Here is a 16,266-nt window from a genome sequence, read left to right as displayed (position 1 = left end):
CGTACCCCGCGTTGAGCAGGAACCTCATTCAAGAGACTGCGAGTGAGCTGAGAGGAAGTTGTTTTTAAGACCTGGGTATTTATTGTCCATTATGTTTGCCTTGTTCCATCGTTATTGTGACCAGGGGCCGCATGACTCCGGGGTGCCGAGCAGGGGGTTGGACACACATCGATTTCGACAATCACTACTCCTTCATATCCAACCCGCAGGTTTCTGAAGTCCGGGTAGGCGATGAGGAAGCCTTTTACACCACGACATTCCTCTCATCCGCCCTGGATGGGCTGAACCTAATCCATCTAAAGCGAATCAGATGCATTTCAGTGGGAGATAGTGCGAATCTAATTGCAAGTCCCCGATCCCTTGCGCAACTCGGACCGTCGGCCCAATATGGTGCAGATCAGCGCGCCCGCCTAAACTGGCCACTTGTCGACTCGGTCAACTCGTTACGGCTGGACAGGGTTGTATATCTATCCACCAATTACGCTGTATCTGGAGGAGCCAGGTGGAAAGGGTTCTTGACACTAAATATGCCGGTAAGATGCACATCGGTGGTTGGTGCAATAGAATCTCTTCTTGGCGATGCAGACAAGGCGGGGCATGGAGTTCGGGTTGCAGGATCCGAAGTTCTGTTTGCTCAACTCACCATCTTCTCCCTCCTTATTCCCAGCATTGACAGGTGTGACAGGCGAAACAAATGGAGGCCTTGCCACGCTCTGTACGACTCAGGCAGAGACTCCGGTTGGTAGACAAGCGGATTGGCCTATTTGGCTTTGGATTATGCTTCGCCCCTTGCACATCACCGTCATCTCTGTGTTGAGGGCCAACAGGAAATGGTCAACCTCGACTTCCAAGCTGTCAAAAATACGCGGCCAGCACAAAACTGGGTGTCCGATTTGCCTCAGCTGTCTCCGAAGTGCCATTTGCGCCGTCTGATTTGACTGTTGGTACCTGGACTGCTTTTCTGACACATCCATCCTCATTGCCCGACCACATGTGCGGGTGTTTGACCGCAACTGGGTTTTTCCCTCCTTCTCCCCTGCTCCTCTCGCCTCTCGGTTTTCCAGGATCGCAGTTGGTATATGAATTATGGCTAGACCCCTCCTGGTTTGGACATTGTTTCTCAGTCCTTTGTCTCACCATCTTCCCTTGCCTCGCTTGTCCAGATGGCCTCAGTCACCATTCCCGTACCACTTCTGTCCCCCGAGTCCCCTGCGCGGCGCACAGGCCCGCGCCCAGAGTCCTGGACCATCCCGCCTGTTGACGTCAATGAAGATTTTGTGAGGAAGCTGGCGATCTTGATCCTCAGCCTGGTCGACCCCTTCGATGCCTTCTACATCAGATGGACCCCTGACCACGTCCGAGCCATCCTGTGCGCAGACAACGAGATCGTGCCCTGGCTCACATGGATCAACCGAGCATCCTACCAGAGCACCACTCCACTTCCAAGAGTGCCTAAAAACCTCGATCGGCTCATCTTTACCCTCCTTCCCTCCGCGCGAATCACCGCCACCACCAGCACCTTCAACAGCTCCTGGAAGATTGCCGAAACCATGACCCTGATTGGCCTGCCCACGCCCAAGGAGAAAGTTCTTGCCCTGCAACACTGCCTCCGAAATGCCCTCGATTACAAGAAGCTGCCGAGGTGCCGAGATCCGCTGCCCCGCAGCATCCTGGGCGTGTCTGGTCTCCATCGCCGGATGACCACCCTCGAGGAGCAGATCGGACAACCCTCTCTCGATACCCGATTCACCGTGGTGCTCGCCCTGAGCCAGGACCATGCGTGGCCCCAGACGGTCAAGACCCTTGCCGTCACGGGAGAGCTGGACCACCTGCAGATGGCTGCCTTGCAGCAACTGCACACTGTCCGCTCGCCAGTCCTGGCCGTGGCGCTGGTCGTGGTGGTGCTCCTCACACCTCCGTTCCAAACCAAGCTGGAGGTCCCGCACCCGGGCTTCCCTTTCGAGGCTGAGCTGAGGGACACATTCTACCTTGGGCTGAACGCCCTGCAGGCGCAGCATGGGCTGGGCCATTTCGCGCAGAGCCTGACTCCGGCCATGACAAACCTGCCCGACGCCCAGCTGAGCGACATGGGCCAATGGCATCAATACTGGAACACCACCTTCCCGTACATCTGCCCGCCGCCGCAGGTACAGGATAACAACAGTGACAAACAAAGCGAGAAGACCTCCCGGAGTTCGGGACGTTCCATCCAGTCCACCAGCCGACGTGGTCTGCTCAACCACAAGATTTCTCTCCCTTCCCTGCACCAGAAGCTGTCGATTCCGTCCCTTCGGCCTTTCATGTCTCACAACCGCTCCAAGACCAAGCTGCCATTCGTGCCGAAATGACCAACGAGTACTCTGTCAAGCTGACGGCCTCGTGCAGAGACAGATCGGGATGGGCCACGCCAACTTCTACATGCGAGAGACCTTTGCTCGAAGAACCCATATTCCAGTCGTCTCGTCAAACAACCCCGATTCCCAGTGTACCGATCTCCTTGTCGCCGGGAGCGATATCTCTTGAAAGAGCTGGTCGCCATCATCTCGGCCGACAACTGCCCGGAACTTAAAAGGAGGCTGCATTGAACACTGCATCTACGCCACCAGGAAGAGCCGGCCGCAGGCCACCAGCTTCCGACCGAAGCAGGCCAAAGCTCGGTCTTGACTGCCCAAGAGGAGTGCCCGCCCACTTCTTCCGCTGACCGCCCAGGGCCATCGACCAGAACGTCCAGCGCCTAACGGTCCAGCGTGCCATGCGTGCGACGCGCCTTCTACTGCACTACTACAACACCATCCCTACCCATGATATACCCACACAAGCCGGTTACTTCTAATGAAAAATGGCACGTACGGTCGGACGTGGTCGTCTCTTTTTCGGGATATCTCCTTTTTATTGGTTCTTTTTAGAGGCGGTCAAACCGTTTGGATTACCAGTGGGACAATAAACACGGGGATAAACCAAGCGACCTTGCTGCTATGGATGAATGACTAACGGATGAACTGATTGTCATGTATTTTGCCTCTGGCTTATGTAACAGCTCCTCATGAATATGATGATGATGCTAAGGATCTACCTGTCTGTTCCTCCCCTCTGTTAGTCGGGCGAGGACATGGAATGAAGCATGGGAAGAGGATTCCCGGAAAATTGCCATCACCCATTCCGCCGCTTTCTCTTCCTGCGTCGCCCACCACCTTTGTTCTGCTCTGTTTGTCACAGCGCCTTGAATGACCCCCAGCCGAGTGTGGGTGGGAAGTCTTTCATCGCCATTCTTTGCTCGTCCGCGCCCACGCTGTGACTGCTGTAGACCACCACCAGCGGCGTCATTCCACCTCTTCGCCATCGATCGAGTAAGATTTGACCATTGCTTGTATTTTCCTACCTTCCTTCACAGTATGGTGACATCAAGACTCAATGCCTTGGGCCTCGACCTCCTCTTGCCACCACCAGCGTGCCTCGCCGGAGATGCCGCCTCTGAAACTGCGCCGCCTCCTCAGTGAGCTGTCCCCCTCGTAACATGCACTGTTTTGTACATGACTTCTTCTAACAAGGCCATGCCAGCGATCTTGCCAGACCGACTCTGACCGACGGCTAGAGGGCTATCCGAGCCGTAATGTCATCGTCGTAGGTATATTCGTGTCGTTCGATCGATCAACGGGAGGGCACTGCAGGAATTGGGGGGGGGGTCATCGAGGAAGCCACAAAGGATAAAACATCAGAGATGGGAATGCCAGAGATCCGGAGGTAGAGGTGAGGAGCATTCCACGGCGGATGCACCCCTCGTCAAACATACTGCACTGCGGAGAAAGAACGTAGTAATGCAGGTCCAGCACCAGACACTGTCAGTGTGCTTGAACCAGGCAGGTATAGCGATCCGATGACATACTGGCAGTACTGCCCCGATAGCACGTGCGTCGCACGATAGAGGTAGGTATGACGAGAGATGTCTTGAAATGAGGCAAGTCATGCGATGCTTCGTGCCGAGAAATAGAAGCGAAGGTAGGTATCGCGAGCTACTAGAGTCGAGTGAGGTAAGTCAACCGATGCTTCCGGCGGAGAAAAGCCCGCAGACGCGGACATGTGCAGTCCTCCATGCCACGTCTCGTCCTTCTCACTCTCGTGTCCGGGAGGATTTCTGTCCTGCGTCATTCGTCGTTGTAGGCGACACGATGTACCATGAGGCAACACTGTCCATGCGGTACTGCCATCCACTGCGGTCTCTTGAAATGTGACCACCGCCGCCCAAACCGCCTGACTCCTCAATCAGCATGGATAAGACCGCCAGCCAGTTTATTCCTACGCAAGACCTTTGCCGTCCCCGGAACCAAGCCTACTTTGAGTAGGCCTCTCCATACCTCCGAAACGATCCATCCCAAATGAAAATGGATGTGCTGCGGTGTTTGCATGCGTAAGCACAGAGACAAGTACCGTCTGCCGAACAGGTAGGAAGATGCATTGACGCGGCGGAGTGCCGGATCGCAGCAGATCTCTGCCGGAGGACGAAGATACTATTCTGGAGAGTAATGCGATTGTGCACAAAGCGAGCGATTGTGGCTGGCTTCACGCTTCGATGACAAAACTGACAGGTACAGTGGCTGCTCTTGGTGGTGTAGCCTACCCTGACATGATAACGGTGAGTTTCACAGTACCATGAGTATCTTGTCGATACTAACACTCCTCCCAGCTCCACTGTAGCCTACAGGCTCTTCCACCCTCCAAAGCCTCTTCCACCCAACCGCAAACTTGACCCGCCGATGATCCGACTGGACGGGTTCATTTCCTCCCGCTTCTTCCATTGACCCTACGAACCCTACGAACCCTACGAATACTACAAACTGTCTTTGAGTATACTTGCACAGGAGAGCTCTACGGGGTTTAATAGAGAGATTCTGAGAAGAGTTGTGGAGTATAAAGCGCAGCGGATTGTCACTCGGTTGCAGGCCTTACAGCACGCCCTTACAGACGGCGACTGGAACCATGAGAGTACATCTGCATACGTTCCAAGTCAAGGTTGCTGCAGGCCTCTAGATGCCGCTGCTCGAGATGTTTTGAACGGATTCAACGAGAAATATCGGTGGCTCAATACATGATTTGGCAGAAGAGGAGGAGATTGAGGAAGCGGTTCTCGGCGACTTTGGTGCTTGCTCGTAAGAGGCGGAACAAAGCCAGTCGACACATCACCGGGAGATGTGAGCTCCCTCGGAGGCGGCTGAGATATTTGACATATCTGCGCAGTCTGTTCGGACACCAGGCTGCGGGAAGATCTCCGAGCGAGACTGAACGGCGATAAATGTCCAGGATCGGCGGGTGTCATCTTATCAATGCCACTGGTAGAGATGGCAGCGATGGACCTCGTGAGCCGCCTCGCAAATCCACGATCAATATGAATGTGGTCAGACACCGTGTCGAACAGGCATGAATTCCTTCTAGAGTGACCGCAATCTGGAGCGTCATGCGAGTACCTCGTACATGGGAGTGTTTCTACGCATGCTCCTTTCGCAGTTCCCAGTCCCTCGAGTTGACCGCTATCAGTCTGAAAGAATCTCCATGGATTTTGAAAGTTCGGATCAGTGACGGGAGCTCGAGCAGAGCAGAGTTGTCGTCGGATCTTTGCAGGGCCTTGCCGCTACGACCTATGCCTCGGGAGTCTGACGCTGGTTCCGTGTCATGGTCTTCTGGTACCGGAGCACGTGGAACCATTTCAGAGCGAGGCAAGCGAACACCCACCGCAGTCCACGGGGCCTCGGCAATCTTTTGGGATTTGAGGTCTGCATATAAGCGTAGAGGTCTCAACTCCATCTCCTTTGCCCGTATCCTCCTACCCTGCGTAACCGAGTCTTTCAGCTAAGGACTTTGCATGATCGCTGTGACTGAGGTCCTTGAACGGAAGCTGCATTGCTGTGAAGGATCACCATCGCTCATCGACTCCTCCACCGAGCTCCCATACTGACAGACCTGGCAAACTAGTCTACGATGCATCGCCGTAATCCCGAACTCCGGCCTCCTTCTGCAGTGATACTGAGTCGTGGCTATCAGGCATTCGGTAGTTATTACCTATCGTGCAAATGTATGTGTCCATAGTACCAATCTATCATCCATGGCTTTTCGCGTGAGAAGCCCCCGGAAATGCCGAAACTCCTCATGTCTACAGACGTCCACAGCGCCCTGAGGAGTGTTAGTAACGTGGAGATCGGGACTTTCATCCGGCTATCTAATGACCTTCCACACAACTGATCATTAACCGATCATTCGCTGTTTGCGGTGGTGCCTGGATTGCTGGCTCATATGTAATAGTCAAGGTTGGCTCAAAGACCACCGACTCTCTGTACTTGGGCTCGTGGAAAGGAGATTGCTTGTGCAAAAAGACTGCAGAGTATTTCTTTTGCGAGCAATCTGCAGCGGTCGAGGACGTTATGTCTGGACTTGTCCCTCCCATCTCATAACAACACTAGGCACATGGAGAGTGCCAGCGCATCTGCCCACCGGGCTACAGAGATGACCTCACTGTCTGGCTCTCGAAAGGCTGAACGCGAAGGAGCCTCGCCGGCCTTGCGTCGAACAACCACACACCAAGTGCGTCGTCTTTCCAATTCCGTGTCGATCTGCGCCCAACAAACCCATCGGCCAATGTTGTGAGAGGGCCCATCCTGCCAAGCTGGACAATAACAAAAACCGACGAGCATTAGTCTCGACGAGAGTGAAGCTGGCGGGCCCGCTATCGTCTTGTTAGCGAAGCCCTTCCCCAGAGTTTGAAATGTCAAGTTCGGCGGCGAGACCTCGGTCCACCAATCACATCTCTCCATCTGCGGAAACCTGTTGGCTTTGGGGACGGAAAACACACAAGTCCAGGCCGCGAAAAAGGTATTGACAGCGACGACAAAACATGTCAACCGGTGAGTTTTTTTGGGTTACATCAGTCCAGCTTATCCATTGGAGAGTGCAGTCGATTCATTTTGCCTTCGTGGGCGCACTGCCTCGAGCATGACAAGCGCTTCAACGGGATTCTCAACAGCCTTTTGGCCCGCGCTCCCTTCACTTTTGCTAAGCATTGGTCGCCTCAAGAGCCATGCCACTGTCGCTGGAGTCCAATGTCCCTTATCTGACAGGAGGAATGGCGTTCTGGAGTGATGAGGGGAAGATCACAGGGCACGAGCAGGTCGTGACATCTCTCAAGGCGCTCTTCGACCGCTGGCTGATCCGGTCTGCGCACTCGTCCGGCAAGGCCGGGCAACACATACAGCAGGACCTCCACGCTTGGAACTGTCTGACTGTCGAAACAAGCAGATGATGAACGATTGAGGAGGAACCGGAGTACGCCCATGCTCGTGCAGAAAGTCCTCTCCCGCGGCTCTGATCGGACTGCAAACCAACACGGATTGTCATGCCTTCAACCCCCCCCGTGCTCGCGCCATCGAACGTTCCCCGGAGTGAAAATACATGCAGCTGACACAGCAGAGACGTGGGATACCGCTGCAGCATTCGTACAGCGGAAGAACGGATCCCTTCACCGCAAATTCAGACAAAGAAGGACGGAAGAACAGCTTTCTCCGCCAACGGAAACGCTCCCCTTCCCTCCCTGGCCAACGAATCCGACGACAACATGCCTCAAGCTCTCACGGCTTGCTCGGAGTCTCGATACCGATGCGGAGAGGCATTCCCAGACGGCCGAACGACACCGCCGTCCGCACAGGGCACGCCCAGACCGCCGCCGATACTTCATCGTGCCACAGCACCACGACGCGTGATGCAACCCGCTCAAAAATTGTATGGGGCGTATCGAAAGCGTCGTGCCCTTCTCCTCAGAGACCCATTTGCCGCTGCGGCCACGTTTCGATCTTTTCGTGTTGCGGGTACCAGCCGGGGTCAACTGGTCCAAAGACATTTCGACCAGTTGACCCCGCACATCGACGACAGCCAACTTCGCCCAACGGCCCTGCCACTCATTCGATACTGTCGAGGGCATCGTCTGGATGTCGGAACAATGGTTGAATTGTCGCGGGACCTCCGTCTCGTTGGTGTGGCGCCCCGAACAGCAGCGGGGGAGGGCCTCCGGCGTGTCCGACGCGCTGGCACCGCCTCCTGTGATCAGGATGATTGCGGAGCAATGCCACACGATGGGTGCAGCGTTGCGGAAGATGGATATGTTGATTGGAAGAGGCAGGGGGCGCGTGGCGTGGGAAAGAAAGCCGACAGACACCAGCAAATGCGGGCAGCTGCGGACAGGCAGGCAGCAGGGCAGACGGGCAGGACGAGAGACAGCTTGATGATTGATTCATCGCGCAGCAGGCAGCGAGAGGGAACTCGGATTGATCGTGTACCCTGGCAGGCTCTCAGGCAGGGAACGCGAGCGGGTGGGGGAGTGGGTGGTCGATGTCTCTCCTGCCCTGCAGATTCCCGGAGGCGTCAACACCCGATGCCTGGACGAGGAACGAGACCGACAGCTGCTTCCAAGGGCTCTTGGATGAGCAAGGAAGGAGACCGACGACTGTTCCGCATCAAATGGACGGGCAGGGAATGAGACCGATGGTCGCTTCTCATGACCAAGAGGTGAACACGAGCAACGAGAGCACACGAGACAGTACACGAGAGAGCAGACAGACAGATTCCGAAGAGCTGCAATTCTGCCGAGACACGACGGGGCAGGCAGGTCAGGCAGGCAGGGCAGACAAAGTGTGACATCGATTTCGTACTGACGACGCTTGACATGGCTGACAACGCATGAGAAAGCAACGAAGCGACGAAGCAAAGTGAAAAAGTATGAGAAAAGGGAAAGGCTTCATTCTACTCATCATAAATATGGGCTACACTGCAACGGAGTATTCAAGAACCCACACGCGCCCTGCCGATGCAGGCTGCCCCATCACAGAACAGTTCCGCAGCTCTGCAGTTCTGGGTCTCCCGATATGGATTCCCGCAGCACCGATGATGCACGAGCAAACAGCGCAGGCAGCGAAAGAAATAGACGGACATATGGATATCAGGTTAGGCGAATGAGTGGGTATGTGAATGTCTGGAAGCGACATCGAGCTTCATCACGGGTTCCCGCTCAGCGGTGAAGACGAGCAGAGGATCAGAGTTCCCGGCCTGGACGGGTCTCGCAGTGCTTTGACTAACTGTGTATGCAGTAGAGGATGGATTGCGGAACGTGGACGGCTTGACGGACACGGAGATGCCGAACGCTTGAGCAAGACTATACCGAGAGACGGGGCAGACAAGCCATCGCGGCACCGTGTTCCGCGACGACACCGGAGGTGTATCCCGAGAATGAAGATGTATTGGAGCACATGCTGCATATGGTGGCTCGGCAGGGAGCAAGATGGGGGGATTGGTATTGAACATGGCATCCTGAATTATCAATGTCGTGGTACAATGGCAATATGTATTCACGGAGGTCGCTCTCGAACTCACAGACATTCTCCGAGATCGTAACTATATAGAACCTGCATAGCGGTCATGTACAAGGATCCGCGAGGGTTCCTTGTCACGTTTTCGCTCCCCTCAGGCACGGGCGATCAGTTCCTCCTTGATGAGATCAGGTCGTCGCATTAGCTTGTCTCGACACTGCCAAACGGAAGTCTCCAGTCGCGCAAAGCTGTGCCGACTTGACAAGACACCGGGAGAGTTCGTCCGCCGCCTCGCCCTACTCCTGAACATCCAGCCGCAGTCATTCCTATGCTTCCAGTTCCAGGAAGCGGTGAACGTGGGAAAGACCACCTATTGCCTGCGCCGTGGTCGCTTGCCGCTGAGACAGACTTTGGCAAGACTGTTCTTTGCTTCCGGCACAGGCCAAGGTATAGATAGGGATGGCAAGGCTCGCGCAAATACGTCCGAACCAGGTTCCTCCCTCTGCATCGGTATCAGTATCAATAAATACCCTTCTCCTGTAGAAACCACGAGGTGTGCTTTCCAATGGGATCGATCTCCTCCTTGAAGGGTATTGAGTGGCAGAAACTTGCACCGCTATCAAGAAAGCCTGAGTGCCCGATCCGCCATATCGTGCATTGCACAAGGGCTGGTATTCCATGGATGACAGACACAACTCTGCACACGCTGTGGGAGCATGGGTAGAGCGAGCGTGCCGCAAGCTGCACAGCCGGGCACCCATCTGCATTTGCGGTTTTTACGCTTTCTCCCGTCAGCGGCACGGCCAACAGGAGCTCGAGCCTCCCTTGCCGGCCTGTGTCTGCCGCGTCGCACCGTGTGTGGCGAGGTGTGCCATAGTCTTTCTCTTTGGCAGCTGACCAGCTTCTTGCCTGGCCGTCCGTCGCCATCGAACAGAGAGTGGTGGGATGACGCCGATGCATCACTCTTATATTCTTTCTGCCATCACAACTGCGACCACACCTTGGAGAATCTCCAAGCCGACATTGGCACAGCGGAGGGATTGTGAGAGGTTCCGACTCTTCAGAGCGTCTTCGGAAAGACGGCGAAGGGCCCGGCGAAGGGATGCCGAGGAGGGTTCAACTTTTTGGATATAATTGGCATGGATGCCATTGTGGTCGGGTGCGACGGAGAAGAGTCGACGGCAGCGGCGTCATGGTAAAGGAACCGCGCCTTCTCGGTGACAGCGGTGTCTTGAGTCCGGGATGCGCGGATTAGCGCTGGCGAATGCGCTGAAGTGCGGACGACAGAGAAGGTAGGATTCGACGGAGTTGAAGCTAACGCAGTATTCGGACGGGAAGAAGTGCTTCAATGAGTCAGGGACAAGGGCTACTGGTCATGGGTCTGGCGTCCTGGCGAGTACGCAGACGGAGGGAGAGGTTCGCGGTAACGAAAGGTAGACGGTGGATGTGTCGGTGCGAGGGGAAAGAGCGGGAGAGGACTCGGAGGTGGCAGGGAGGGGAGACTGCGACCTGTCTGAGCAACACTGGACAGGGGCAGCGCGTGCGACTCTGCAATAATCAAGTCCCTAGCAACAGTGAGCACGTATGGACGATGCACGGAATTGAATCAAATTGTCAGGAGAAAGCGCAGAAAGCAGATGGAAAGCGACATCAATGGCCTGCGCTCTTCCACTGTTCCCGCAATCGGTTTCTCTGGGCGACAAGCGGAGGTGCTTGAGGGCAGCTGAGGGGCGCGGTGGCAGGACTTCGGCCAAGAACACTTGTAGGCGAAGGCGCTCAGACTTTCAGTTCTGTCCGCGAGTTTGCTTCGCTCCAATAACTTGTTGGGACTCTGGCGTGGAAATGCTAAGATTCTGGTTATTCAGTGTTGTCAGGATTCGGCAACTCAGTCACGAGACAGTCTGGAAAAGTATTGTTCCGCTCCGATAGTCTAACTGGGCATAGACTAGACTCTACTCCAAGAGCTGGCTCGTCTAACCTTCTATTTGCGGTACAAGAAAGGATAGGCACCTTCCTGATATAGTTAGGCACATCCTGACCATGCCAAGCACTGAGTTTGCTTTGTTTGCCTACGAGGCTACAAGTTGTATGTATTCTGCCACCAGAATGCCCTGCAGAGGATACCATCATTGATCCCTCGTGGCTTTGAGTCTTAAACCTACTATACCTTGCCAAGTTATGGAACACTCTCCATGTACCGCCTGATTTGAAGCACCGAGTCAATACTGCGTTCGTTGTGCTGAGTGCGCCGTGACTATGGTTTTGTACTCAGTCACGCTCATCCACACAGGTGCCACTACTGCGGGCTATCAGTGCCTTAGAACTCGACCTCACGCCCCTCGTATGAGCACGATGTACATATTTGACGAGGAAACTTGGTCGAGGCATCCTGCGCTCAAAAGAGGCTGGTCTACATTAAAATCAGAATAGGTACGAGTGCTTGGAGTCTGGCTCATTTACCTTCACCCCGGGCTACGCTCTTCAGATATGAAACTCCCTCCAGCGAAGCTCTCATGCCGCTACCCTGCGACCAAAGCGCTTCTCTGCCACGCCTTCCGCAGGCGTTGCCTCGCGAATCCACACCAATCACCACCTGCTCATACTCCAGTATCCACAAGACTTGATTCACCAGACTCATCCGGCTCACCTGTAGGTAGACCTTTAAACTGAAGTGGTAGATGCGGGATGAACGACTTGCCCAAGGTGTCCGTGAGTCAAAGGCCAGGGTATCAACTCTCCTCCAACTGCTGGCAGGGATGATGGACATGCTCCTGTCTTGCTCGACAAGGACAGAACAGGGATCCGACCAAGTTGCTGCGGAGTACTGCAAGGACCTTTGGAGACCTTTGGAGATGCTGGCAGAGGGCGATGCATAAATCAGGGGCATGTCCCCTGCCTTGAGATGTGATGACACCCGATATCTTTCGGTGGCTGGAAGGCACATCTCAGCTGGGGGAGAACAGAAGCAATGTGTCACGGTCTCGACAAATGCCAAGTGTGGGATACCCCGCACAAGGCTGACTACCCCACACGAGGCTGAATATCTGTGAACTCTTCTACCGTAGATTGCGCGTTATTACTAGTTAGACTCTTTCGTCTCAGAATTCATATCATAATTACACCCTTAACAGCGATTCCTCCTATCCAAGGTTACACCGTGATACTTTCTAAGACCTCTCTTATTTACACAACTCTTTAAGATACGTTCGAAGACTCCTAGAGAACTTACATAAGATCGTATTAAACTAAGTTCGCCGCAGTTAAAGACGTACCCTTGAAATTTCTTTTGTTGAGTTCGACTTATCCTATAGTAACTAGTATAAGATGATATCAAACTTAGCTACTTAGAACAACGAAATACTTACTTCTTGTTATTTAAAAAAACTACTATATCGTTAAACTCTAGACGCGCGCCTCGCTCCCGTTAGCCGTCTTAGTTATCTCGAAATTAGAATGATAACTCTTTAGGCATTAATAACCTTATAGCGGAACTATCTAATCCTCCTAAGCCTAATCCTCCTACCTAGAATTCGTCGTAGACCGCTAGACGCTCGAATTAGTTCACCTAGTCGTCCTTTTCCTTAATACCGCCATTACCGGCCTAGTCTCTAGTAGCTCTACTTATAGCGCTAGTACATTAACCTCTAACCCGAAGTTCTACCGAATCTTTAAGGAGTCCAGCTACTATATAAAACTAACCCCTCGCATCGAACCCCGTAAACCCCCTCTTAAGGGTAACTTCGATGTCTAGTAGCTGGAGCTCGTTACCTTTATAACTACCTCCCTCTCGTCGTTCTTAGCTACCTAATGGTGCGTAAGAAGGGCTATAAGAGTAAGGATAAGGACGTAACTACACTATTATACCCGAAGATAAATAGGATGTACCTCTTCCGCCTACGGCTCCTATAGCGAACGCCCCTTAGAACTTAAACGAACCGAGGTATATACCTTATACCGTTAAGTTAGGTATTAATTAGAGCTAGGTACTACGATAGAAGAAGAACGACTAAGGAGAAGACGTAGCCCCTAAGATACCCGCTTATTTCGACTCTAAAGACCTTTATTTTCCGATAACCGCATTATTAAAACATTTTGTTAAGGAACCGATGGGGGTAGAGTTTCTCTTAGCTATAATACGCTAAGTTACCGGTCGTTATACCTAAGCTTATACCTAGGTTAGTCTATTAAAAGACTAGATTACTAGTTATCGGATAAAGAATAAGACCCTCTATAATTATATTATAGCTTAGAAGAAAGACCGAGATAAATAGATCTCGAGTTTATAGAATTAAGTTAATCGACCTAACTCCTAGGACGTATAAGAATAGCGAGAACGTGTTTCGAGTTTAGAAGTAGAAGTAGTAGACTTAACTACTAAAGTATAAGATTAAACTAGTTAGATAATGGATGTTTAGAACTAGCTAAATGACTACGATACGGAACGGAAGCGATTAGAAGATATTTATACCTAATAGATGGCTACCTACGGAGAACTAGAATAAGAAGTATAGAGACTTATAGCCGTCCTATAAGTTACGCCTCGGAATACTACTTAGCCTCTACTTAACGCTTTCTATAATTTCGCGATTTAACCGCCTAGGGCGTCTAATCGCAATCGTTCCTAATCTCCGAACTCCGTAATAGGAGGATATAATATCTAAGATGATTTAGACTAGTATCGCATCTATTAGTTCACTTACGCGAGTCGAAGGAGTACCCTAGGAGTTCGGGGGTTATCGATGCGAGGATCCGTACCTCCCCGTCCCGCTAATTAAGTTCCCGTACTTACTTTATATACGACTAGGGTAACTAATACTATCTCTTATATAAGAGTATTAGATCCGCCTAAGTTTAACGGAACTAAGAGTAAGTATTACGAGTAGCGTAGTGAGATCCTATATAAGTTAAAAGTAGAAGAGGTGATATAGAGATTATAAGGAGCTCTCGCCGCGGTTATCTACGTTAGTATACGACTAATAGAAGACGCTTACTAAAACGTCGAACCTTACCTTCCGGATATACCTTTTACGGATTAAAGTACGAAGTACCTACGTATTAGCGATATCATTCTTTACCTTAATCGGCTCTACGGAGATTATTATTGCGATAAAGAAGCGCGACTCTAGTATAACTAACTTAAGAAGACGTCTAACGAGCGACTTAACGCCTTTTTAGCTCGGTTCTAACGATATATAGTCTTCCTTAATAAAGCGGAATCTAAAAGGATCGCTAATTTTATCAATAAGCTAGACGATAATTTATAGAGTCTAGTATATAATACCGGAGGATAAGACTATAAAGAAATGGAAGATTTAATCGAATTATGCCGAGAAAAGGAACGTTTCCTACTTAATAGGAGGTTTAGATAAAAATCGGCTCCTATAACCCCGTAAGCGACTAAGTTAGCCCCTAAAGTAACCTTATCCCGTATAACCCGAAGTAAGACCGCCTTAATGAAGTTAACCGGCTCGAAATTAACTTAGCCGGATTAGGCCTCTAATCTTACTAATCTAAAAGTTTTAGCCTAGCTTAAGAAGGAAGATAAATACTTTAACTACGGCGTTATAGGCTGTTAACTGAAGAAAGCTGATTATTGGATAACTAAATAAAGAAAGGATATAGGTCTATTTACCTTAAATATAGTAGACCTAATAGACTTAGATAAGGAATATATTATTAATCCGGATGAAACGTTATTAGATACTAGAGACGACGGTCTATTAGAGTTATCGGGAAACGAGACGTCCTAGATCGTAAACGTTCATATAATCTAGGACGACTAACTCCTAAACGCGACAAGATATACCTAAAACTTATAGTACTATAAGTAGTAGAAGTAGATTATCTCCTCTTAAACTATACGATAAGCGCTCCTTAACCGCTACCCCCCGATTAAATTAACTCTCCTTTTAAATCTCCTATTCTCCCTCCTATAATAGTGAAAAGTAAAGCTATACTTAATACCGGCGTTACTACGTATTTCGTCTATAGACGATTTTTAGAAGAAAATCGATTAGAAGATTATATTCGAACTTTAGATCGACCTCGCGGATGTAAGCTTACTAATAGTCGAGATATCGAAGTTATACGCTTCGTTGAGTTCGACCTAGCTATTAGGTAATACTACGAACGAATACGCTTTTATATTATACTAGAGTTAGGATACCTATTAATTCTTAGGATATTATAGATAATCTAATATAACGTAGTCCTAGATTTCGTATCCTAGTCTATAACTTTCTCCCCTAATTACTATTTATTATATTTACCTTATTAATAGTTATATACGGTATATAGTCTATAAGGGCCGTCTACTCTAAAGGATCTAACGATCGACGGTATCGAATGTAAGAATGTCTTAATATCGAAACTCTATAAACTATTAGAAAGAAATGAGGTTGAGTTCGCTTAGCTATTCCTCCTGTTTTCCGATAAAGGACGAGACTCTTCGAGATAATTTAACGATCCTAATACTTAGTACTATACGTTATATACCGTATCTTTAAGGTGTTTTACGGCTAATCTCGAAGATATAGATATCGCCCTAAAAGAGAAAGATTATAGGAACCCCGCTAAGAAACTACCTTAGATCTATTATAAATACTTATTATTATTTTCGAAACTGAATATAGATTAATTACCTTTATATCGACTCGGGATCGATCATGAAATTAAGCTTACGGAAATAGATCCTTATAAACTCCCTTTTAAGAGACCTTATCTAATGTCAAAATAAGAAGTAATAGTTGTAGAGAAGTATATTCGTAAGTACCTCGAAAAGGGGTAGATTCGGCCTTCTATATTATCTATCTCTTCTCCTATATTACTAGTAAAGAAACCTAGAGAGGGGCTAAGGTTTTATATAGATTATCGGGCCTTAAACGCTATTACTATTAAAAAACCGATACTCTATCCTACGAATAAG

The 16,266-nt window shown here is 50.6% G+C and overlaps 3 protein-coding genes across 3 annotated transcripts; 2 read left to right on the top strand and 1 right to left on the bottom strand.

Annotated features, from left to right (window-relative positions):
* Positions 1–1,163: 1,163 nt before the first annotated feature.
* AYO20_08853 (hypothetical protein) lies at positions 1,164–2,348 on the top strand (the record flags this gene model as incomplete). The annotated part of the gene is made up of 1 exon (XM_022647127.1): positions 1,164–2,348. The coding sequence occupies one exon, from the start codon at positions 1,164–1,166 to the stop codon at positions 2,346–2,348; it is 1,185 nt and encodes a 394-aa protein (XP_022496871.1).
* A 3,130-nt stretch (positions 2,349–5,478) lies between these two features.
* On the bottom strand, positions 5,479–5,796 carry AYO20_08852 (hypothetical protein; the record flags this gene model as incomplete). Its single annotated transcript, XM_022647126.1, has 1 exon — positions 5,479–5,796. The coding sequence occupies one exon, from the start codon at positions 5,794–5,796 to the stop codon at positions 5,479–5,481; it is 318 nt and encodes a 105-aa protein (XP_022496870.1).
* A 1,267-nt stretch (positions 5,797–7,063) lies between these two features.
* Positions 7,064–8,515, top strand: AYO20_08851 (hypothetical protein; the record flags this gene model as incomplete). Its single annotated transcript, XM_022647125.1, has 2 exons — positions 7,064–7,259; positions 7,485–8,515. 2 exons carry the CDS (start codon positions 7,064–7,066, stop codon positions 8,513–8,515), a joined length of 1,227 nt encoding a protein of 408 aa, XP_022496869.1.
* Between the last annotated feature and the right edge of the window lie 7,751 nt (positions 8,516–16,266).

The sequence above is a fragment of the Fonsecaea nubica genome (genome assembly GCF_001646965.1).
Source record: "Fonsecaea nubica strain CBS 269.64 chromosome Unknown Scaff75, whole genome shotgun sequence".
Taxonomy (NCBI): Eukaryota; Fungi; Ascomycota; class Eurotiomycetes; order Chaetothyriales; family Herpotrichiellaceae; genus Fonsecaea; species Fonsecaea nubica.
The sequence above is the reverse complement of the archived record's forward strand: the minus strand, read 5'-3'. Positions and strand labels throughout refer to the sequence as shown.